The sequence below is a fragment of the Acinonyx jubatus genome, chromosome B4, assembly GCF_027475565.1.
Source record: "Acinonyx jubatus isolate Ajub_Pintada_27869175 chromosome B4, VMU_Ajub_asm_v1.0, whole genome shotgun sequence".
In the NCBI taxonomy this organism is placed as follows: domain Eukaryota; kingdom Metazoa; phylum Chordata; class Mammalia; order Carnivora; family Felidae; genus Acinonyx; species Acinonyx jubatus.
In genome coordinates, this window is record NC_069387.1 from 77025948 (window position 1) to 77048400 (window position 22453).

Genomic DNA, 22453 nt, shown 5'->3' on the forward strand with positions numbered 1-22453 from the left:
TTTTTCCACGGACAAATCTCAGCATTTTATTCATCCCCTGGAGGGAGAAGGGGGCACTGCCCCGAGATAGTCTGCCAGCCAGCGGGGTGGCTGGGATATGTGTTGTTTATCCAGATAGTAAATATAGCACTGACTATGCAGAAACAGGAAGGGAAGCAATAAGTTAAAAGCCACATAAGTTATGAAAAATAATATATATACTTTATATACCTTGCATCCCCACTGAAGACTTGCTCCCTTGGAAACCAATAAATAGGCAGAGAAAGAGCAGCAATCAGCACCCTTTGGGGACTTCAGGGATGAGTCTATGTCTGAGTTTCCTCCAGCCTGAGAGTCAGTGGCCCTTCAGCGCCCCCCGCAGGCTGGAGGACCTTGAGGCCTCGCAGGGGCCTTGGGGGACCATGTCCTGGAAATTGAGATGAAGGAAAGGAAGACTGAGGCTAGCAGTGGAGAGAGGCAAGGGCAGGTAGGGAGAAGGGAGGGAAGGACAGAGGGTGGTTCGTGGACCCGGGGGGCTGGAGCTGCCAGGATCCCCCTGTGAGCCCCAGAGGTGAGAGCCAAGGTGAGGAAAGAGAACGCTCCTCCCAGCCCTGATCTTCTCTTTGGATGCGGAATTCCTTTTGGTTGTCGCTGGGGCTCCCCCGCCCAATCTGAAGGGCTCAGAAGCTCCCAGACCTGCCTGGACTGTGCCTTCTTCATGGCCCCACTGTAGGCAGGGGAGTGGGCGTGGTGGGAGGAGGGGGCTCTCACCCCACAGGTGCGGGGGTGTTCCTGGGCCCCTCAGTGATACAAAGGAGGGAAGGGTCAATCTGATCGGCCTGATGGAGAGAACAGAGACCCCGAGAGGTGGGATTCATGGGAAATGGCCCAGGGTTTCATGATAGGGGTGGGCCTAGGGGTCTCCAGGGCCTGGCACACCAGGGCCAAGTTCCAGGCTTGGAAACACCTAGGCGGGAGATGGGGGTGCAGAGAGCTTGGATCCTGGGCAGGATGGTGAACCGCCGGATGTCAGGGAGGAGAGGGGAGGGCCACATTCTCCTGCTTGGTCCCAGGCTGCCATCGGGCTTCCCTCCCGTGGGGGGTTTATCATGGCAAGAATAGCTTCTGGAGAAGGAGCCGGGAGCAGGCTGGGCAGCCTGTCCAGTTCTGACTGGACCCACAGGAGGAGGGAAGAGGCACAGGTGTCTGGGCTGACCCCCGGGCTCAGGGCCCACACACCTGGGGAACTTCCTCCTTTCACTCCCTAATACTGTCAGGTCTCTGGGGGCCCCGGGGGTGCTCAGCACCCAGGAACACCAGCCCCTGATTCATGGCTGGTTGGGGCTGGGTGAGCGAGGGCACCCGCCTCAGTCCTGGGGCAGAGGCAAGGCAAGGCTTGAGATGCGAGTTTAGGGCAAGGGTTGGGCGAAAGGGCCAAAGATTCCTCGGTCAGAGCCCTCTGTTTGCGGAGGAGCCTCAGAAGAGCAAGGAGATGGTGATAAAACTGACCCCTGATACCAGTTTACCCAGTTGGGAAAGCCTCCGGCCAGGAGGTGGGAAGGGCAGGACTGCAATACCGAGATGGAGTGGCGTGATTCCCAAGAGCCGGCGACAGTCCCGTGCCACCCCAGGCAGCCCACGAAAAAGCAGGCCTTGCTGTGAACCCTTCTCTGTCTCATTCAGAGTCAGGTTTGCCTCCCCTCCCAACCTAGCGGCTCCAAGCTGCTTTCTTGAGCCTAGCTTAAGTCCCTCCTGCTGCAGGGGGGTGACTTGGGCTCCCGGGGTCCAGCTGCCTTACTCTGAGGCCTCCGACTCCTGCGAGAGGAACTTCTCAGACATTTCGGTGATTTGGATCACAGGGCCTTTTCTGTTCTTCTTGATCCGGGAGGGGGCTCTTGAAAGGCCAGACTTGGAGGCAGCTACAGGGAACATAAGGGGTGGGGCAGGGAAGGGGCTGGAGGTTTGGGAGCCACTTAAAATGATGCCTTCAGGGCATCCCCCCTCCCGTGTCCCCTTCCCCACCTCCTAGGGCAAGTGGACTCACCGGTTCTGGATCTGGACTGCACAACGCTGACCATGGCGGTAGAAGGCAAGTCCATCCTGGGGGAGGAGGGAAATGGTAGGATGTGAAGGGGGCCTGTGGCTTAAGCCCCCTTGGGCCTGGGGCCCTGGGGAGTGGCAAGTGGAGGGCAGTTCTTGGGCTGTTATTCGCAGTCCTGGGCTGGCCTGCTGTGTGGCCCTGGCTAGGCAGTTTGTCCTCTCCGGGCCTCTGTTTCCTCTCCCCTGCCTAAGTACCTAACATTTACTGAGCACTTAATTACGACAGACATTTGCATGCAGAATCGTTATCAATCCTCCCCACCGCAGGCTGTGTTACGGTCAGTTCCTTTTCCAGATAAGGAAACAGGATTTAACGAACGGGCCAAGGTCCCAGTTTGTAAGCGGCTGAGCCAGGACACGACCCCAGGTCTTCCCGGCTCACGTATCCTGCTGGAAGGGGAGGCTGGCTTTGCGTGGGACCCGTGTCCAGTCCGTCCTGCAGCCCCACCCCGCCAGCCCCAGCCCTCACCTGCACTCCTCGCCCTCCACCAGCTTGCGGTAGGTGGCGATCTCGATGTCCAGGGCCAGCTTGGTGTTCATGAGCTCCTGGTACTCCCGCAGCTGCCGGGCCATGTCCTTCTTGGCCTGGTGCAGGGCGGCCTCCAGCTCGGCCAGTTTGGCTTTGGCGTCCTGGAAGGCCAGCTCCCCCTGCTCCTCGGCCACCTTGATGTTCTCCTCCAGTTTCAGGCACTGCAGCCAGGACGACAGAGGGAAGGGGTTAGCGAGCACTGGGCGGGAGGAGAGAGTGGGCCGGGAGCCCACCTCTGTCCAAGGGGGAGGTATGCACGGCAGGGAGGGCTATGCGGCGGTTTATTCTTGGGTGTGGTGCCGGGTTGCCCTGAGGCAAGAGGGAGTCCAGTTAGACCTAAGGAGACCCTTTCCGGAGGCCACGAGAGAGGGAAGTTCTGCAGCCTCCCCCCCCCCCCCCCCCCCCCCCCCCCCGGGAGCCGGTCTCAGCTGTCTTGAGAGGGCAGCACTTGCTCTAAGCCTTGTCGCTGGGCTTGGGCGTCCGCTCTCTTCTCTGTATCATTGGCCAGAGGCCTGGGAGGGAGGAGGTGGGTTCTGGGTATTTGTGCTGGTGCTCTGCACCGTTCCCACGGCGCTGGCCAGTTTACAGAGCACCTTTACATGCAATGCTCACGTGATCCTCACAGCCATCTTAGGACAGGTGAGGATACTGAGGCACAGAGTTGCTAAGTGACCTGCCCAGGGCTTTGCATGCTCTCAGCATGTGAGTGTGTGTCTGCGTGTGTCCGTGCGTGAGGGTGAGAGCGTGTGTGCCCCTGCACTCCTCCCTGCCTCACGCCCAGGAGGGGCCTCAAGATACTCACATGGCTCTTGATGGAGAGGATCTGGGATCGAAGCTTCTGGATGCGCACGTTGAGGTCAGCGATCTCGCTGCGGCTGCTCTGGAGGCTGTTCCCAAACTCAGCTGAGCAGGCGGCTCGCTCCTCCAGCTGGAGGGCGCGGAGGAGGTGGCAGTGAGGGGCAGCTCACTGCATCCCTCCCTGTGCCCTTGCCCTTGTCCCTTGCTGCTCCCTTTCTCTCTTACCAGCGCCCCCCTCCCCAGCTCCACTTCCTCTGCAGCCACCACTCCCAGGCCAGCCTCGCCCTCCTACCCCCTCCACGCCTGACTCTGGCTGGACCCACCCCTGGCCTGGTGTTACTGGGTGGCTTCTGGAGGGCGTCGACCGTGACCTGTCCCCAGCGCATCAGCTCTCGGCCGGCAGTGCTGGAGTGCTGGAGTGCTGGGCTCTCACATTGTCCACACCTGCCCGTGAACCGGCTGTGCCGCCTCTGTGCTCCCCACGCCGCCCCTGTGCTCCCCACCTCCCTCTCACAGACTGTCAGCGCACAGAGCTGATGGTGACTTCAGCCCCTCCCCGCCCGGCTCAGTCAGCCCCGCACCTGTCTCCGGGAGTACGCCTCGGCTTCCTCCAGGCTGCGGGCCGCGATGGCATCATACTGGACCTTCACCTCCTCCACGATGCCGCTCAGGTCAATGTGGCAGCGGCTGTCCATGCCCACGGTCACCGACACGTCCTTCACTTGGGCTGTCAGGTCCTTCAGCTCCTGGCCGGGCACAGACGCGGGGGCTCAGGGCTGGTGGAGGTGGACCACACCCGCAGCCAGCCATAGTCCCCCGTGGTCCCTGCGTCCCCAGGGTGAGTGGAGAGTGACGCTCTGTGCCTCCTAGAGGGATGACCCAGTGATGGGCGCCTCTCGGCCACTTGCCCCCAGCTCCGACTCTTGGGAAGCAGCTCGCTGCCCCTGCTCACCCAGTATCGCCTTCCTCTCTGGGTAGAGGGGACGGGGCAGTGAGGGACCCCTGGCTCCAGAGGCTCATCCTGAAAGCCTATTTCTCTTCAGTGTCCCCACCTCTCCCAGGGTGGGACACTTTGCTCCTGGCTGATGGGGCAAAGGCCTGGGATGCCTGGTGGGGGGCTGTGGCCCCTCTACTCTGTCGTGGCTCAGTGGTAATGCAGCCTGGCCTCCCCCTCTGGATGGGAGCTCCCTGAGGGCCTGGGGAGCCACTGCCCTCTCTGTTCCCTGCCCCCCCACATCTGGAAGTGAACACTGTTGAATAAGTATTGGAATGGGAGCCTGTGAATGATGAGAGGCGGGAATGGGGCTGGAGGCTGACAAAACTGTCTTCCTTGCTCCCCTGCCAGGGGCAGAGGCCGAGGTGACTTCAGAGTCACCCCAGGGACTTGCCACAACCTGCCCCCCCCCCCAATCTGGCTGAGGAGCTTGCCCACGACAACACAATTTAGCCTCGATATTTTCATTTTCTCCCCATCTTTTAGGGTCCTTCTTTCCTCCTCCTCTCTGTCCTTTCCTCTGCTTCGAAAACGCCAGCCCGGCGCGGTTGGTTGAGTGTCGGACTCTTGATTTCGGCTCAGGTCAGGTCATGATCTCACGGTTCGTGGGACTGAGCCCCACCGTCGGGCTCCACGCTGAACGTGGAGCCTGCTTGGGATTCTGTCTCTCCCTCTGCCCTTGCTCCCTCACTTTGTCAGAGAAGAAAAAAAAAAAAAGGAAACGCCAGCCCACATCTTCAGAGACCCCTGGAAGTGGTAACAGCTCTCGGGGGGCTTATTACGGGCCAGGCTGTGTGCTAAGTGCTTTCCAGACCTCACATTTCATCCTCGCCAGGCTGGCGGGACCCAGGTCACAGACAGGAAAGAGAATGCGGCACAGAGAGGTTATGGAGACAGCCGTGGGTGCAGACCGCCTTCCAAGAGCCCTTGCTGCTCTAGCTAAGCTCCCCTAGAGAGGCAGGCAGGGACAGGGGCGGAAGCCAGTCTCTCTTTCTAGCCCCAGGCTGCAGCCTGACAGCTTCCAGCCTGAATGCTCAGGGGTACGTAGAGAGAGGCAGGTGGGGACAGGGGTCTTCATAAGGGGCTGCACGGTGTCACCTTTCAGGCCCTGGGCCACCTCCCCTGGAGGTGCGGAACAACCCAGGCCTGGGCAGGGCTGGTGCGGGAAGGAGGAGCGAGGGTCCGTGGCCAGCATTGTACAGACAGAGTGAGTCAGGTGGCAGGGAGGGGGGCGGGCCCCCTGGGAGGCAGGGGTGGGGCTCACTTGGGGGGAGGGAGGGCGTGGGGCACAGACGGCACAATTACTCCTACTGGCATTCACAGTTCACTCTTGGCCTTTGCCTCAGTCAGCAAATTTTGGTCCCTGTTCCCATTTTTCTGAGATATATATATTCCCTCTCTCTGTCTTGCTCGCTTGTTTGAATCAGGATCCAAAGAAGGTCCCTCTAGTGCAACTGGGCCATATGTCTCTAAGTCTCTCTTATTCTATAGATACCCTTCCAACTTTTGCTCTTCCTCTCTCTCTCTCTCTCTCTCTCTTTTGCTATTTTTCTTATTTAAATAAAAATTTTTAAGTTTATTTATTTACTTTTATTGAGAGAGAGACAGAGAGAGCAAGTGGGGGAGGGGCAGAGAAAGAGAGAATCCTGAGCAGGCTCCGCACTGTCAACATGGAACCTGGTGTGGGGCCTGAACTCACGAACCATGAGATCATGAGCTGAAACCTAGAATCGGACACTTGGCCGACTGAGCCACCCAGTCGCCTCGCTATTCTTATTGGAAACATTGGGTTGCTTGCCTTGTAGCGAGCCCCGCAGTCTGGATTTTACTGATTGCTCCATGTGCTGGTGTTAAACCCGCTCCCGTGCCCCCTGCATTTCCTGAAAACTGGCAGTTGGTGAGGCCTGCTTGGATCCACGTTCAGTTTTTGTCTCGTGACCATATTTTGACCTTCGTTGCTGACTTCGGGCCCCCTCCTGAGCCTCGGTCTGTCTTTATGCACAGAGAGGTTGGAGACCAGAGGAGGAAGGCACCCCCCCGCCCTGTCTGCTGGCTGCCCAACCTCACCCGCCGGTTTCCCGGGGGACAAGGAACGTGCAGAAGGAAGCTTAAGGCAGTGGTGGGTGTACAGAAGGCCCGCTGGGGGCAACCTGTCCCCATCCTGGAGCTGGCAGGACCCTGAGCCTGGTGGCCAGCTGCCCCTTGAAGTCTCCTGATGAAGGATTTTCACTGCTCTTCAAATGCACTTAACAAAGATCTCTGGGCAAAAGCAGGGGGAAGCCCCACCCCTTTGTCAGAATAAGCTTGATGGTCCCTACAGACCCATGTCCCACCTCTGCTGTTCCCAGGTCACCACTGGAGGCTGACATTTCCCACCTGGAACCAGTATCCCAGCCAGGGCTTGGCTGTGGATGGTTTCGGGAATGCAGCTTTGGGGCTTCCTTGGTCAACACGTTGCGGGGGGGGCCGGTCAGCGGGCATAGGAAGTTTCACGTAAAGCCCTCTAGCCCAGGCAGGAGCTGGCCCTTGTCACAGGCCAGGAAAAGGCCAGGGCACTGTCAGAACGCACTGTCGGGAGGGAGGGAAAAGGGATCGGCAAAATAGAGCCGATGGCGCAGACTCAGTCCCTTTCTGGAAAGAGGCAGAGTAAGCATGAGCTCGGTAAACAGAAGTAGGAAACGGAGGGTGCAGAACATCTGTAGACCTGTTGCGACACGCTGGGCCCTGCTGGGCTGCAGAGGACATAACAATGCAGGCTGTGTGCAGGCAGCCGCCACGGGATGGGCCCTACAGAGCATGTGCACCTCCAAGTTGGCAACAAATGAGCCAATGTGCAGTTTAGAGCTTCTCTTCGGAGCCAGAGCCAGAGGAGACCGCCACGTGCGTGACGACCCTCTTTGTGGTTCCCGCGTCAGGGGAGGCGGTGACTCTGCGGGGGTAATTGACTGCCGCTCAGTAAAATAGAGTGCTTAATGGCACTGGGCTCTGAACGCTGCCACCTCTTGCTAGCTGTGCGATCCTGGCCAGGTTTTTTAAAAACCTCTCTGAGCCTCCATGTTCTCATCTGTAAAATGGGTGTAATTGTAGAACCAAAACGAGCTAACATTTAATATTTACCATATACCAGATACTGTTCTGACTGCTTTAGCATATATATATATATATATATATGCGAGTTTTAAATGTTCATTTATTTTTGATAGAGAGAGAGAAAGAGAGAGAGTGTGAGCAGGGGCGGGGCAGAGAGAGAGGGAGACACAGAATCTGAAGCAGGCTCCAGGCTCGGAGCTGTCAGCATAGAGCCCGACGCGGGGCTCGAACTCACAAACCGCGAGATCACGACCTGAGCTGAAGTCAGCGCTTAACCGACTGAGACACCCAGGCGCCCCTGCTTTAGCGTATAGTAACAAAATAGATCCTCACAACAGGCCAGTAAGCTAGGCTCTATTATTTTCCCATTTTATAGATAGGGAAATTGGGGTCTAGAGAGAGATAAAAGAACGTGCTGGAGCTCACATAATTACTGAGCCAGGATTCAAATCCAAGCTGCTCTAAAGTTTGTGCTCTCTTAATCATCATGCCTACCTTTATAGGGTTGCTGTGAGGAGTGAATGAGATTACATCTGGAAAGCACTTAGCACAGTGCCTGGGATATAGTAGGTACTCAATAAACAGTAGCTAACCATACTGTTGTTGTGATAGGTGATGAAACCGGGTGAAATGTCCGGAGGCAAAGCAGCCTATATTCCTGGAGCAGCCTCCCTGGCACTATGAAGGCAGGCAGGCAGGAACCAAATCAACTTAGACCCATCAGGTTCTCTTTGTCGGCATTTTAGGAGGGGCGCCTGCCTGCAGGGGGTTGTCAGTAGATCCCTCGGCTAATCTCCCCGGAGGTGAGGGGCAGAGGGCTGCCCAGGCAGCTGTAGTGTATAGATGAGGCCCAGAGCAGCCCCTGGTCATCCGCTTTTGAGGCTTCCTGGCCTGTGTGTGTGTGTGCGTGTGTGTGTGTGTGTGTGTTGGGAGAGGGAAGGCCTGTTTTCTGAAATGCAGAGGTGGGCTACATAGCCACGCTTTTTTTTTTTTTTTTTGCATTTATTTATTTTTAAGAGACAGAGAGAGACAGCGTGAGCAGGGGAGGGGCAGAGAAAGAGGGAGACACAATCGGAAGCAAGCTCCAGGCTCTGGGCTGTCAGCACAGAGCCTGATGCGGGGCTCGAACCCATGAACCGTGAGATCATGACCTGGGCTGAAGTCGGACCCTTAACCGACTGAACCACCCAGGCGCCCCTGTAGCCGTGCTTTGCTGATCTGGTGTCTGCTCCAAGTCAAAACTAGAGCGTCCAGCCCTCCTGGGGTTACTCACGTCCCACTGTGCTTCTCTGGCCCCTGAGCCAGCTGTGGCTGGCACCTCCCTTTGCTTAGACCTGCCTGGCCCCTTGGGGTAGCCACTAGCCACGTGTGGTAGCCCGCCCTTGAAATGTGGCTAGTCAGAACGGAGATGAGCTGTTGCGTGAGAAAGAGAATGTAAAACAGCCTCTTACTTTTTTGTATCGATTACATGCTGAATAATCACATTGTGGATATACGGGCCGAATGAATCGTATTATTAAAATTAAATTTTTCGGGGCGGGAGGGGAAAAAATTAAATTTTTCTGCTTTTTTTTTTTTTTAAATGTGGCTACTGGAAAAACAATCACATACGTGGCTCGCGTTCTATTTCTGTGAGTGCCAGCTTAGAGGCCCACGGGCGTGGGGAGAGTTTGGAGCGCAGGGTCAGTGTTGCCTTCTTAGCCTGCGGCAGTCGGTGGACACGCGGACGTTACGACCCGACGCCGACTAGGCACCTCGCGCTAACATTTGCCATGCGCACTGAGCACCCCCGCGTGCACGGCGGTCTCGTGACGGCACAGGCCAGACCCCTCCCCGCTCTGTACCACCCCTCCCAATGCCCCCCCCCCCCCCACCCCGGGAGCCGCCCGGCGCTCTTAGAATGAGCTCCAAACTCCGACTGGGGGGCCGAGCCCCCGTGTGAGCCGACCCCTGCCCGCTCCGTCCTAGCCACAGCCACTTCTCCCTCTCCCCTTCCTCACCAGACCCCTCGTGTCTTCGGTGCTTTACACAGATCTTCTGCACGAAACCCACTGAGCTCTCCCCTGGGCCGGACCTCCCCAGCGGGGGCCTTCGCTCACTCACACCTCCGCTGAGACCCCGCCCCCCCTTCCCATCCTTGACCTTCCCCTCCCTCTCCAGCATTTTACCACATCTGGCTTTCTGCAGCCTGGCACTTTTCACCCTCCCAAACGATCTCGCTCACATGTTCGTTCACTGGCGGGTTACCTGTCCCCTCTTAGCTCTCAGGTAGCCCCCGAGAGCGTGGACTTTGCCCATCGTGCCCACTGCTGTGATATCGGTGCTAGGGGCCCGGCAGGCTTGCCAACGCCATTTGTTACCTGGATGACTGCATTGAATAATCAGCACAACCTTATGGGCCCCGTGTTATGACTCAGCCCATTTTACAGATGAAAAAACTGAGGCAGAGGGAGGAGAAACAATTTGCCCAAAGGCACAGGAATGGGGGGAAAAATGAAGAGTCAGGATTTGGGGTCCAAGAGCTGCTAAATCCAAATGGAGCACGGACCAAGAAGGTGGGTGGGTGTGCCTCTGGCACCGCCCAGGTGTATTCCTAGTCATGGGCCGGGCTCATGGGCTGGGCAGGTGGGGAGAAGAACATCTATCCCAGAGGACGCCCTGGAGGCAGAGTGGCGCGGACGGGCCGGCGGCTCCGGCCAGCAGCAGGGCCCATCTGCTGACCGCACTGGCCGTGCCCTCGGCCTTGCGGGGCCGTTTTCTCCCCAGGCTCAGCTGAGGACTTGGGAACAAATCAGAAGGGATCTGGAGGCTCCCCTGTCTGCATTTCCTGGGTCATTTTTGTTCCGGCAGAAGCTAGCATTGTCTGGGAACCAAAGGATCTGACTACAGGTCTTCTCTGCCTCAGCCCAAAACAGGGGAGGGGGAAGTGCGTGCCTCTCAGACCCGGGCCTGGGGGTGCCCACCATTTAGGCTGCAGCGATGGGAAGAGATCAGTTCCATAAGGACAGCTGGTCAAGGCCCCCTGATTCTCTGCCCCTAAGGCCACTTCCCAACCCTTGCCTGGATGCACCGGTCCCCCACATGCCCTCCGCACACCAGCACACTCCAAGGAACAGGTTCTCCTTGAGAGAGAGGCCTCTTGGGAACCTGCCTGTGCTCCACGAAATGAGTGATGTGGGGACACGTGGGATTATTGACCGCAGTGCAGGAAGGGGTTGAGGAAATTGTTGCTGGCCGCCCTTCCCTCCCCCGAGCTCTTGGCCCCCTTTCCTCACCGGTCCCCTTTCCTCACCTGCTCGTAGATGTTTCTCATCAGCTCCACGAAGCTCTGCAAGCCTTTTAATTTGGTCTCCAGTTCGGTCCGCCGGAGACACTCCGCATCCAGGTCCTGAGGGTGGGAGCAGTGGTGAGTGATGCGGGAGGGCGGCGTCCCAGGGCGGGAGAGCGGTGCCCATCCTGAGGGAGCTGGGGGTGGTTCCCAGGGGGGCCCTGGCTCAGTGCCGGGGAGAAGCAGCAGGGTGAGGACAGATATTGGTGTCTGTCTATGGTCCCGGGACTCAAGCCTCTGAGGGCTTTGCTGGGGGATCCTCGGGGGACAAGGGCAGAGGGTCCACGGGGAAGGAGCCCCTGGGACATGCAGCGTAGGCTACCTTCTTCAGCTGGACGAAGGTGAACTCCATGTCTGTGCGCTTGGAGATCTCGTCCTCATACCTGGGATGGGGTTGGGGTGGGGGGGCGAGGCAGCGGCAGAGAGAGAAAGAGAGAGAGAGAGAGGCCGTTCAGCCGCATGTGGCAGGAACTCGGGGGACGATGAACTCTCCTCAGTGGGGCTCAGGGCCTCTGCTGTCCCATTTGGTGCCTTGTGCCAATTGGAAAAAAAAAGCGGCCCTTGCCTCAGGTGGATGTAGCCCCTCATCTTCTGTGACACATCCCTTCTAGGCCCAAGACACGTGGTGCGGGCTCCGGGGAGGCAGGCACATCTGCTCCCCATTCTCGCGCTCCTTCCAGATGATCAGCCACTCCTCTCCTGGGGGCATCTGTCCCCCTTCCTGGCTCTTCCTCATATCTGCCTCCTTCAGGAAGCCTCTCTGGATTGCACAGCACCCTTTCATCCTAACTTTGTTCTCTCCTCTTTTCCCTATCTCCTCCCCCCAAGAACCTCCATTTCCAGCAAGCTGTGCCTTCGGTCAAGTCTGCTCCAAGATGCCCACTCACCGCTCACCCTCTCCCTCCACCTCGTCTGCTTTGCTCGCTGGTAGGACACCATTCCATCATGGTCCCTCTGGAGGGGAGAGTGTGGACATTGCAGCCAGAGGGACCCACAGTGTGCTCTTGGGCAGGTGAAGCCCTCCTTCCTCGGCTCGCCTGTCTATCAGGGGTGGGGTTGGACCAAGCCCACCCCTGATGCATGACAGATATTGCAGAGTCAGAACTCAACACAGGTGACTTCTCTCTCTTCTTAGATTTGTCTCCTCCTTACTCAGGCCCACCTTGTGTTTGGAATAAGAACGTTGCTGGATGGGAGACGGGATCTCTGGGTCACTGATCTTAACCCCTGCCTCTAATCTTGGCCCCTGGGGCTGAGGGTGATGGGTGGATGTGGGGATTCTGCGCTTCCTGTTTTCTTCCCTCCTCCCCAGGGAATGCCTGAATCACTGGCGGCTCTAATTACAGCCGCCCGCCTTCCCAGGTCCCTGACCTCACGGAGGCAGCGTCACCCATTGCACACAGCAGCTGGCTGGAACGGCCCCCTCTTTTCCACCAGCCTCCCTGAGACACCCAGGGGAGTGGACCCAAGCCGACAAGAGCCCGCTGGGCACGGGGTCTCTGAAACTCCGTGTGCTGAGCACACGCCGGCTCCCCAGACACTGCCCTGGCTTCCGAGAGTCTGTCTGTAGGGCTGGGGGGCTCTTAGGATGCAGGTCGTGGGGGTGGGGAGGAGGGTGGGCCAGGGAGACTGGCCTGCAGTCTGGGGCCCAACAGAGCCCGGGAAGCCCGGGAAGTTTACTTGCACTCTTTCCTGTGCAAGCGGGCTCCAGAGCCACACTACTGGGGCTCAGATCCTGGCTCCTCGCTCCCTAGCCACGTGACCTTGAAGAAGCTACTTGCGTGCGCCTCGGTCGTGATAATTGTGATGTCACGAGGGTTATATAAGTTAATACATGGAGTGTTTACAAAGTGCATGTTACCGGCTAAAGCTATTATTATTACCGGAGCTCTGCTCTATCTAATGCCAGGCCCCGGCCTCCAACCCTTCTGCCTTGGCCTCTAGCATTTCTGGAGAGAAACCATGGGAGGCCTCTTTGCAGAGGGAGTGTGGGTGGTTCTCTGCACTTCCTTCCTAGACTTCCCACTGGAAATTTGGTGACCACTGAGGAAGTCCCAAGCTGAGAAGCCCCTCATTGACTGGCCCTCTCCACATAAGCCCAGTGCTCAAGGCTCTCTCTCTCTCTCCTCCCATCTGGATAGCAGAGTTCTGCCTGCCTGGGGGGCAGGACCATGGGGAGAGGTGTCCAGTGGGGGTTCTCTGAGGTGTCAAACCTCCTCCTTACTCCTCACTGCCCTTTCCATCCTTTTGTGTAGGCTTCCCTCCTCCCTCTTCACCAACTCCATTGGATTTCAGCCCTAGATCACCTCCTCAACCAGATGCTTTTGTGCAGTGAACCTCTTGCACAATTGTACATGGTACCCCTGAGTCACTTGCTGTGTGGCCTTGGGCAAGTGGTTTCCCAAGAGGCTTTGCCCGGCCCCTGCTTCATCCTTAATAAATAGAAGAGTTAGCTACCTGATCCTTGGGGTCCTGGCTACATCAAAGCTTTTGGAGGTCTCCATCCTCATGGAGACTTGGGTAAATGCCATCTCCCCCGCTGCACTCCCAATCCCCTGCCAGTCTGCCAGCCACCAATTCCCAAACCCCTTCTCAGCCCTTTTCAGCTTGTCACACCCACCCCGGCACCCGCCCCCCCCCCCCCCCCCCGCAACTTGTTTATTTCCAGAAGTGAAGCTGATCTCATCGGCCTTATAGAGGCAGGGCACACCCCTCCTTGTTAGGGCTTGGCCTGGCATCTCCTGGCTCCTGGGGGCCCCCGGGCTCTGCACAGCCAGGCTGGAGCTTCCCTGGCTCTGGCCTGTGGATCCGGAGAAGCCCTCCAAACTCATCTTCCTCAACCCTGGTGGGTTCCCTACCCAGAGAGGGGAAGAGAGGCCCTGAGCCCAAACAGCAAAGCTCAGGTAGCAGATGGAAGGCGGGCAGCGGGCCAAACGAGGAGGCTGAGCCAGATTAAAACAACAAGTAGTGTTTGTACAGAACTTCCACTTACAAAGCGCCTCCATGGATGTGATCTGGCTGGGCTCACAGGAGCAGGCCTTGTACCGCGGCTGGCTGGGGTTAGACATGGGACTTAGCATGCATGGGACTTAACATGCATGTGTGACTGAGGACAACTCCCTGCCCTCTCTGGGCCTGTGTTTCCATCCCCATGAAGGGAAGATCCAAGGCCCCCATCCGGCCATTCTCTGATTCTCTGGGGGCCGAAGACTGGCTGGATATCAGTGAATAGAGTCTTGGGTTCTGGTCTGCCGACCCTGTTCTCCTCATCATGGTCAGGCATTGAAGCCAGGCAGCCCAGAATGGGCAGTGAGGGTTTCTATGGGTTTCCATAGGAACTGGTAGGGCAGGGCTGGGGATAGGTGGCCCCTAGGCCACAAAGGGGCTCAACCATGAGGACGAGCCCTGGCCAGGCCTGCAGATCATGCCTGTTGGCCAGCAAGTTCCATCTAGATTGATAGATGACGAAATTGAGGCCTCTAGAATGGGGAGAGCTTCCCATGTGAGCATCTCCTCTGAATATGGCCTGAGCAGGGGAGGTCACACAGAGAGGTGGTGGGAGAGCTGAGCCACAGTCCAGACCCCTGGACTCCCGATAGGGTGCTCTATGCTCCAGCCCCACCTGGCTGGCTTCTCCCAAGACTGCAGGCCTCGCCTTGGGTTGGCAAGGCTTTGGGGCTGGGCCAAGTGCTGGAGGAGGTGAGGGGAGGGGTTCAGGAGCCTCCTGCCCCACCCCCCCTCCTCCAGAGGAGACCACCACAGGAAGGGGTGCCTCTCTGCTCTGTCTCAGCCTCCCTCGTCCTGGAATCCCTGCCCACTATCTGGTCAAAGATGTCACCTCCCCTCCGAGTTACCCAAGCGCCTGGTCTGCCTTTCCAGACTGCCCAGTTCGGTTCAGCAAACCTGTGTCAAGGTCACTACCGTGTGACGGCCACTTTAGCCTTCTTTCTAGGGGACAGAAGACTTGGCATGTCTGGCTGCCGGGCACCATGATGAGCCCCCTGCCTTCTCACACCAGGCTCAGGCTGGCTCAGCATCACCATCACCCCTCCAGACAGGGGGAAATGAGGTGTGGACGTTAAGCAACTTGCCCGCGGTCGCGGACCTAGTGAGGGGATGGAGGCAAAGAGGGAGCCCCTTTCGGTCCATAAGCATCTTGCAGGCTGGGGCTGGGGCTCCCTCGTCTCTTGAGATCGCAAGGTGACCACTGAGGTCAGGCACGTGTCACTACAGGGGATTGTTTCTTTTTTTTTTTTTTTTAATTTTTTTTAACGTTTTATTTATTTTTGAGACAGGGAGAGACAGAGCATGAACAGGGGAGGGTCAGAGAGAGGGAGACACAGAATCCGAAACAGGCTCCAGGCTCTGAGCTGTCAGCACAGAGCCCGACGCGGGGCTCGCACTCACGGACCGTGAGATCATGACCTGAGCCGAAGTCGGCCGCTTAACCGACTGAGCCACCCAGGCGCCCCGGGGATTGTTTCTTTATTCCACCAAACCCCGCCGTGTCTGCCTCCTGCCTGCACCTGCTTCCCTTTCCAGCCCCCACCGAGATCGAATTTCCAAACCGTATCCCAGGCAGGAGCCCATTTGTCGCTCTAGCTGGTGACCACTTCCCATTGCCAGTGGGATGTGTGGGCGAGAGCGAGCGTGTTTACGGGCAGAAGAGGAGGGGATAGGGGACGGGGGCTGCGATGGTGCCCGGGTGCTTAGCTGTCAGCCAGTGCAAGACTGACTCTGTTGCATGGCCACCGTTTGGAAAGGTGGCTGTGGGTTCACTGTCATATCCTCCCAATATTTAGAATGCTGGCTGCCATATAGTACGTCCTCGGTCAGTCAGTCTTAGGAAGGGAATGTTCTTCAAGGAAGTCTTCTCTTTTCGTGGCTTGGTGCCCTGGCCTTTGCGTCTGAGTGCAGGTTGCCCCCCACCCCAGTCCCTGCCCCCGGCCCCTGTAAGGCGCGCCCTACCTGATTCGAAACTCCTCGACTTTCTCCAGCACCTGCAGCAGGTTGGCCTCCAGCTGGGCCCGCTCCTGGCTCACTTTGCGCGCTTCGTCTTGCAGCCGGCCCTGGTACTCCTCATAGAGGTGCCCGAGGTCGAAGGTGGCGGAGTCCTGGCCCTGCAGGAAGTGCCAGCGGGTCTCCAGCAGCTGGTTGCGCCGCTCCAGGGCCTGCACCTGAAAGAACAGGGGAGCAGCGGTGTGAGGGTCGGGTGCAGACAGGCTGTGCGCGGGCGCCCAGGGCCAGCTCGCCTGCCCGCATGGGGGCCTCCCTGCACAGTGGTGGCTCATCTGCTCTGTGCTCGCCCCACTCGGCACATTCAGATCACATCTCCACTTACTGATGGTTCCAACAGAAGATGGAGAGATAAGGTGAGGCATCAGAGAGAGGCGGGGCCAATTAGCAAAAGATTTCCTAGGGGAGGAGCGGGGTCGGAGAGAGGAGGGAAGGGGCTGAATGTGCCAATGATGTGAGAGGCCCTCCACGCCCGCCTGGGGCTTGGGTGGGAGACCCAGGGAACGTAGGGTGTCAGAGGCCTGTCTGCCATCCCACCCCCCCCCCCCCCCACCTGACAGGCCTAGTCTCATCTTGCCTTGGAAACTCAGCAGGGGAGGGCCTGGTTAGTACTGAAATGCTAATCCTCTCGACAACTTTGGACTTGTAGCCTCTCCAAGCCTCAGTTTCCCCAGCTAGAAGTTGGGGATGCGATGGCCTGCCCTGGCCGTCTCTCGGGGCTATTTGGGAGAGGAAGCCGGGGAGGCGCTTTGGAACAGTCCTACTAGCTAATGTTTCCGCGGCCCCTACTGTGTGCTGGAACCTTGTTCTATGTGCTTGGCATCTTTGCTTCATTAGCAACCTGACGGGCTGGGTACGGTTATCTTCTGCCACACTTCACAGAGAGGTTAAGGTCACAAAATTGGCAAGCGGCAGAGCCAGGTGTGGAATCCAGGCGGTTGGGGTTTAGGATCTTTTACCCCCTACAACATGCGGCCCCCTGTCTGCTGCTGGAGTCGCCGCGGGCCCTGGGACCCACCTGCCTTTCCCGGACTGGTTTCTGCCTCTAGTTGGGGCCAGTTTTGCCAAGAGGGTGACGACTGGGCGGGCTCTGGGCACAGCGGCCTCTCTCAAACTGCCTCCATCCTGCCTCCTTCGTACACTGATGCAGGGCTTCCCGCGGCTCCCACCCCAGCCACCGCGTGCTGTCGGGATCCCTCTTGACTCCTGTCCTTCCCTCCACCCAGTCCAGCCCAGCGCAGCCTGAGGGGGCCCCCGGCTTTCCCCCAGGCTGCCTGTCCTCTCGGGGCTCCAGCTTTTCTCTGCCCCTCCTCTTCCACCATCCCTGCCCCTCCTGTATGCGCTCCCAGCACCCCTCCTGCAGGAAGCCTCACAGCTCAAAAGACGCCCCCCTTCCTTTCCTTACGAGGTTCTCAGGTCATCTGCTCCTTACTTGTCCAGACCTACCACCCTCCCCGTCAGACTGGGAGATGCCTGGTCCCTTCGTGGGATCCCTACCACTTGGTGCCCACGACAGGGGCAGCGGGGAGAGACGGCAGGGGCCTGGCTCCTGGACAGGCAGGCTGTTGTCACGGGGATGCTGTGATAGATAACCAGCCCGGTGACGTTCCCTCTAGCCGCAAGCAGGTAGCTGGCCGCTCCCCTGACCACTGCTGGCACCAGCTCTCAGAATCATAGCTGAAAGAGCCAGAATCATAGCCAGGAGCCTTTTGATCAGCTGGTTTGTGCTCGTCACCTATAAAGAAGGAGGTGAGGGCCCAGGGTGGTCAAGCGACTTGTCCAGGATCACGTGGCGACTTGGTGGTCAAGCTTCCCAGACGGGCCCGTCTGATGCCCCCGCCCACTCTGGACCTTCGTGGACTCCCTGTTTCTTTTGAATTTGGGTGCCGGGTGGGTCCTCCTCTTTCTTTCTGCCCTGCCCACCTTCTTGGGTTTTCTGAGAGACCGTAATACCCTTGAGAAGTCCCCTGTGACATTTGTGTTAGATAACACCAGCTGGGCTACTGGGCCATGGGGCCCGGTAGGCCGCGCCATCATTTCCTTTCTTAGCTCCCATTTGTTCTGGCAAGTTCTGCCTACAGCCAACCTGAGCCTGCCGTCCGCTGTTGTCACAGCCAAACAGGTGCAGGAGGGATGGAGGCGCAGAAGGTTTCGGTCCCACTCGTGTGTGTGTGTGTGTGTGTGTGTGTGTGTGTGTGTGTGTGTGTAAGGGATCTCTGGTGGGGGCGCTATTTGCTCACTCCACCTTCCGTCTGTTTTGACAAGCCAGAGCCCTGTGTTTACACTGAGGGTGAGGTGAGAGCAGAGATGTGAGGCTCCTTCCTCCACCCATAAGCAGCAAAACCCCCTTTACACCAGGAAGTCCTTCCCTTAGCCTAACCTCCATTTCCTATGCTTCGCTATGAGCCTGCTGGGAGACGCTTGCTGTACATGTGACCAGGCAGGCCAGTCAGAGGCCACTTTTGGTTGTGACAAATGGAGCAGGCTGCCTCCGGAGGGGGGTGGTTTCTCGTTGTCTTGGTGGGAGGGGATGGAAACTCATCCCCCATCCAGAATCTCCCCTGCCCAAAGGCTCCTCCCTTTCTGCCACAAAGACCTAGGGAGGGCCAGGTAACCAGTTAATTGCCCCTAACCTGTCAAGGTTGGTGAGCAGTCACCTCTTACTCCCCTTCCTTCCTATTCTGGATGACCCCCCCCCCCCCCGCCCTTAGATCGCAGGTGACAGCTCTAGGAGAGGCCTCGGAGAGCAAAGCCCTGGTCTGCCTGCGTCCCACTTTACAGATGAAGACACTGAAGCCCGGCAGCACAGAACTCATTGTGACCCAACTCCACTGCCCGGCTGAGCAGTAGGCCCAGCCAGGGTGGGGAGACACGTCCTGTTGGTAGAGGAACCTGAACAGGCCAGGCTGGGGCTCCCGGCTAGGGGCCTCTGGGGAGGGAGGATTCAGATCCCCAGCTCACGGTCCCAGCAGGTGAGCTTACAGAGGTGACTCTGGGGCTAGCAGGTCCTTCTCCCCACATGGGTGGTGGTGGTGGGGAGGTGGGGCTGTCACATCCCCTGCCTTCCATGCAGCACTGGCTCGTGCCCTTCTGTGTGCAAGCAGGTTGATGGCTCCAGAGGCTTCCAGAGGCCCCACAGGCCTGGGGAAGACATTGTGCCCATGGCTCTGTCTCCAGGCACTTCACCACCCCTCTTAGGTTCCCTCAGGGGTACTACTGGCTGTCCTTTCTCTTGTCCTGTCTCCATCCCCTCTGCTGTCTGCATGTGAGGGTGAGAGTTCCTGGCCGGCTGCCTCTGCTGGCGGTCAGCATGCCTCTCCCTGCCTGCCTCAGCCTCCTCTCCCCCCTGCTGCCTCTGCCCACTCCCCCTCCTCTCTGGGCTGTATCTGTCCCTGTCCTGCTGGGCACAGCTCAGGGCCACTTTCAGAGCAGGAGCAGAGCAGGCAGGGGAATCTGAAGCTCAGAGAGGGCGAGTAGCTTGCTCAAGGAAACAGAGCCTGCAAATGGAAGGAATAACACTGCTCCAAGGACCCCCGGCCGACTCCTGGGGGTCACCCCCCAACCTCTTCCTCCTTCTCTTCCTTGGTGCTCTCTGATTTCTCTTGGTGCCTCAGAGGGCCCAGAGGGGATGTAAAGCTGGAGGGTCTCTGCCCGTTCCTGCTCCTTGCCTAGAGCCCCCACCCCTGCATTGGTTATGGCATCTCGCTGCTGGGCCCATACGTTTCCTTCTAGCCCTATGCTGTGCTGCTACCCACGAAGCTCTCCCCACTCCTTCCCTCAGGCTCCTGCCTAGAAGGCACCACCTGGGTTCAAGAGCTCCCTGGGTTGGGCCCATTTATGTGATTTTTAATTTAATGCACAGAACCCACCTGGCACATGGTAAGTGCTTTATAAATGCTCTTCAAAAATTACCCCATTTGATCCTGACAAGACGACTGCACAGATGTGTACTGAGAAACAGAGAGGTTAAATAATTTGCCTGAGATTGAACAGCTGGTCAGAGGTGGCACCAGGACTCAAATCCAGAAATGGGGCTTTCCCTTGGGCCCCGGAGGCCTTTACAAGGAGATGGGAAGGGACACGAGCTAACCGACTGAGCTCACAGACCTTCTCTGGGGAGCCGGTGGACCAGCTGGGACTTTTTGGCCCCAATGATCAGGGTCCCCAAGAGGCTAGCACCCATGGCTCCTTGCGTCCTACCCTGAAGAACATCCATCTCAAGGCCAAGGCTCTCGGGTTAGGAGGCTCCAGTTCTGCTGAAGACCTTAGAGGGCGTCGCCCTGGCCCCGGGCACAGGACCCCAACCCTTTGGGCCCCTTCCCTGTGCCTATGTACCTTTCCTGTCCCCATGGCAGAGGCATAAGGTGATATCAGCCCTGGCGTTCAGAGAGAAAAGCCACCCATCTGAGCCAAATTACATAGCTCATGAAGCATTCCTTTTAAGGGATTAGAGCGGGTTTCGAGAGGAGGTGGCTGTGCAGGGACCTGCCTCCCCAGGGTAGCAGGCTGTTTTCCTAGGGCACACGGCCCAGCAGCACGGGACTCTGCACAACCGGCCGGGCGGGGGCCGGGGGAGGGAATGTGCCACCTCAGTGGATGGTTGTCCTTCTCCAGCTGTCGTTTCCCTCCTCATCCCACCCCCCCCCCCCCCCCACCGCAGCCACCCCGGCTGTGGGCACGGGAATGCTGGTCTGGGCACATGAGCTGTGGGGGGAGGGGTGGGGGGGGCGGGAAACAAACCCGAGTCCAGACTGTACACTAGGTGGTCATGTGACTTTGGGCACAGGGCTTAACCTCTGGGCGGCTGTCTCCTCATCTTTACAGCAGGGGACATAGCCGCGGGGGAGTGTGGCTGTGTGGGCTAAAGGACACATATTTGCAAAGGTCCCGCAGAGAGCTGGGCACAAGCAGGCGTTCCATGCCCGTTACTTTCTTCCCTCTGCCCCTCTCCGCAAACGCCCACCTGATGGGGGACACTAGCCACGTGCAGAGGAGCACCGAAGCAGAGAGGCCAAGTGCAGAGAAGGATGGAGGCAGGGGCAGAAGGATGGGGCTCTGGTTTGCTGAGCAGGAAGGAGACGTTGAGTTTTCCTCATCTGTAAAATGGGCCTAAAATTATGACTGCGTTCATAAGGTTGTCGAGGGAAGTTGAGATAAATCTGTGAAGCCTCCAGCACAGCGGCTGGCCTGTAGTAAGCGGTGAATGCAGCTGTTACTTTTGTGATCATCGTTTCTGGGCAGGGCAGGGGGTGCAGAGCCCAGGGAGGGCTGATCGGGAGAGGTCTCCTGGAGGAGGTGAATGAGGAGTGGGCTTGGGAGGTGGACGGGACTTTCTCAGAGCTCTTGAAGCCCTTGCCCTGGGGCAGAGATGGACAGGAGTGCCCCCGGACCAGCACACCAGCCATGGCAGTGGGGTCTAGGAAGTCTGGGTGCTGGGGACTCACTCCCTCTCTCACGTGGGTGCTGGGGAGGCTTGGCTGCCTGTCTGCTTCTGACTCGCAACACCCAATCTCTGCATTCTTATCTCCTGACATGGTACCTCGGCATCCCTACCCTGAAGCCTCCTTCTGGAGGCCGCACATGCCCCTTTGGCCCTGCTGGCACATCTCCAGGAGCTGAGTAGGGCCAAGGCCCGGTGTGAAGCATGGACTTGGGGACTTATCTCCTCTGTCCACCTGCCTTGGTGTAGGACGGCCAAGCATGCCTCCATCAGCTGTTCCTATGAGAGGGTATCCTTCTGGCCGCACTTAGAGCTCCTCCCTGGTGTCAGTGACCCCAAGCCATGAAGCACATCATTATCCAGACATCCCTTAGAACCATCCTGGGGCCTCTTTTTCCCCAGTGCTAGGATAGCTCAGGGACTTCCCTCACCATCTCTCTGCTCAGACCTAGCTTGCTGGCTCCTCATTGGCTGGGGTCAGGGGTGGGGCAGGATGCTCCAGAAATACAGAGTTCAGCCACCTGCCGAGGTCTGAAGGTCCTTAGTTTTTGGGACCCCCCCCACATCTGCTCACCTTGCCAATCAGGGAGGCAAATTTATCGTTGAGGACCTTCATCTCCTCCTTCTCCTGGTTCTTCTGCTGCTGGATGGCTGGGTCCACTTTGAGGTCCAGGGGCACCAGCAGGTTGGAGTTCACGGTTACCTTGGGGATGGTGCCGGCCGGCCCACAGCCTGTGAGGCTGCGGGAGCTGAAGGCTGGCCCGGGGGTTCCGCAGCTGTCCCATCCCGAGGTCCCAGGCCGGGGGCCGCCCGCAGGGGTCACCTCACAGCTGCTAAGGCTGCTGAAGCCAACGACGCAGGAGCGGCAGGCCATCGCGGCCCCCGGGCCCGGGACTCGGGAGGGCACGGGGGTGTGAGTGAGCCTTTGAGGGGTGGCGGGCAGCTGGCTCTGGTCGCAGGCAGGGCAGGCTGGGGACTGAGGAGCAAACACCTGTCCTACAGTGCTCATTAGCTCCGGGAGGGCGGGACGCCTCCCAGCCCGACCAACCTGTTAGATGATGCGATGCTTCCGCCCCTCCCCCGGCACCACGCACCCAGCTCGTCCCAGGGCCTGAGACCTGCCTGCCTGAGGGGGCTGTTCACAGCCGCCCACCCCCCCTCCATGGAGCTGGGGCTGGC

General features: G+C 58.5%; 1 protein-coding gene and 1 long non-coding RNA gene across 3 annotated transcripts; one reads left to right on the forward strand and one right to left on the reverse strand.

Annotated features, from left to right (window-relative positions):
• On the reverse strand, positions 1-22453 carry KRT80 (keratin 80). 2 transcript variants are annotated; one of them, XM_027036216.2, is made up of 9 exons: positions 21849-22453; positions 15787-15995; positions 11141-11201; positions 10783-10878; positions 3988-4152; positions 3411-3536; positions 2549-2769; positions 2024-2079; positions 1-1933 (listed from the first exon to the last, which is right to left on the reverse strand). In XM_027036216.2, exons 1-9 carry the CDS (start codon positions 22281-22283, stop codon positions 1899-1901), a joined length of 1404 nt encoding a protein of 467 aa, XP_026892017.1. In that variant the 5' UTR covers positions 22284-22453; the 3' UTR covers positions 1-1898. The 2 variants fall into 2 exon arrangements, with proteins under 2 accessions (XP_026892017.1, XP_026892016.1); XM_027036215.2 differs by having other exon boundaries at positions 1-1898; positions 21849-22452.
• LOC113593068 (uncharacterized) lies at positions 9053-13397 on the forward strand. The gene is made up of 4 exons (XR_008300251.1): positions 9053-10045; positions 10257-10896; positions 11647-11830; positions 12520-13397. It is a non-coding gene; the product is annotated as an uncharacterized LOC113593068 (long non-coding RNA).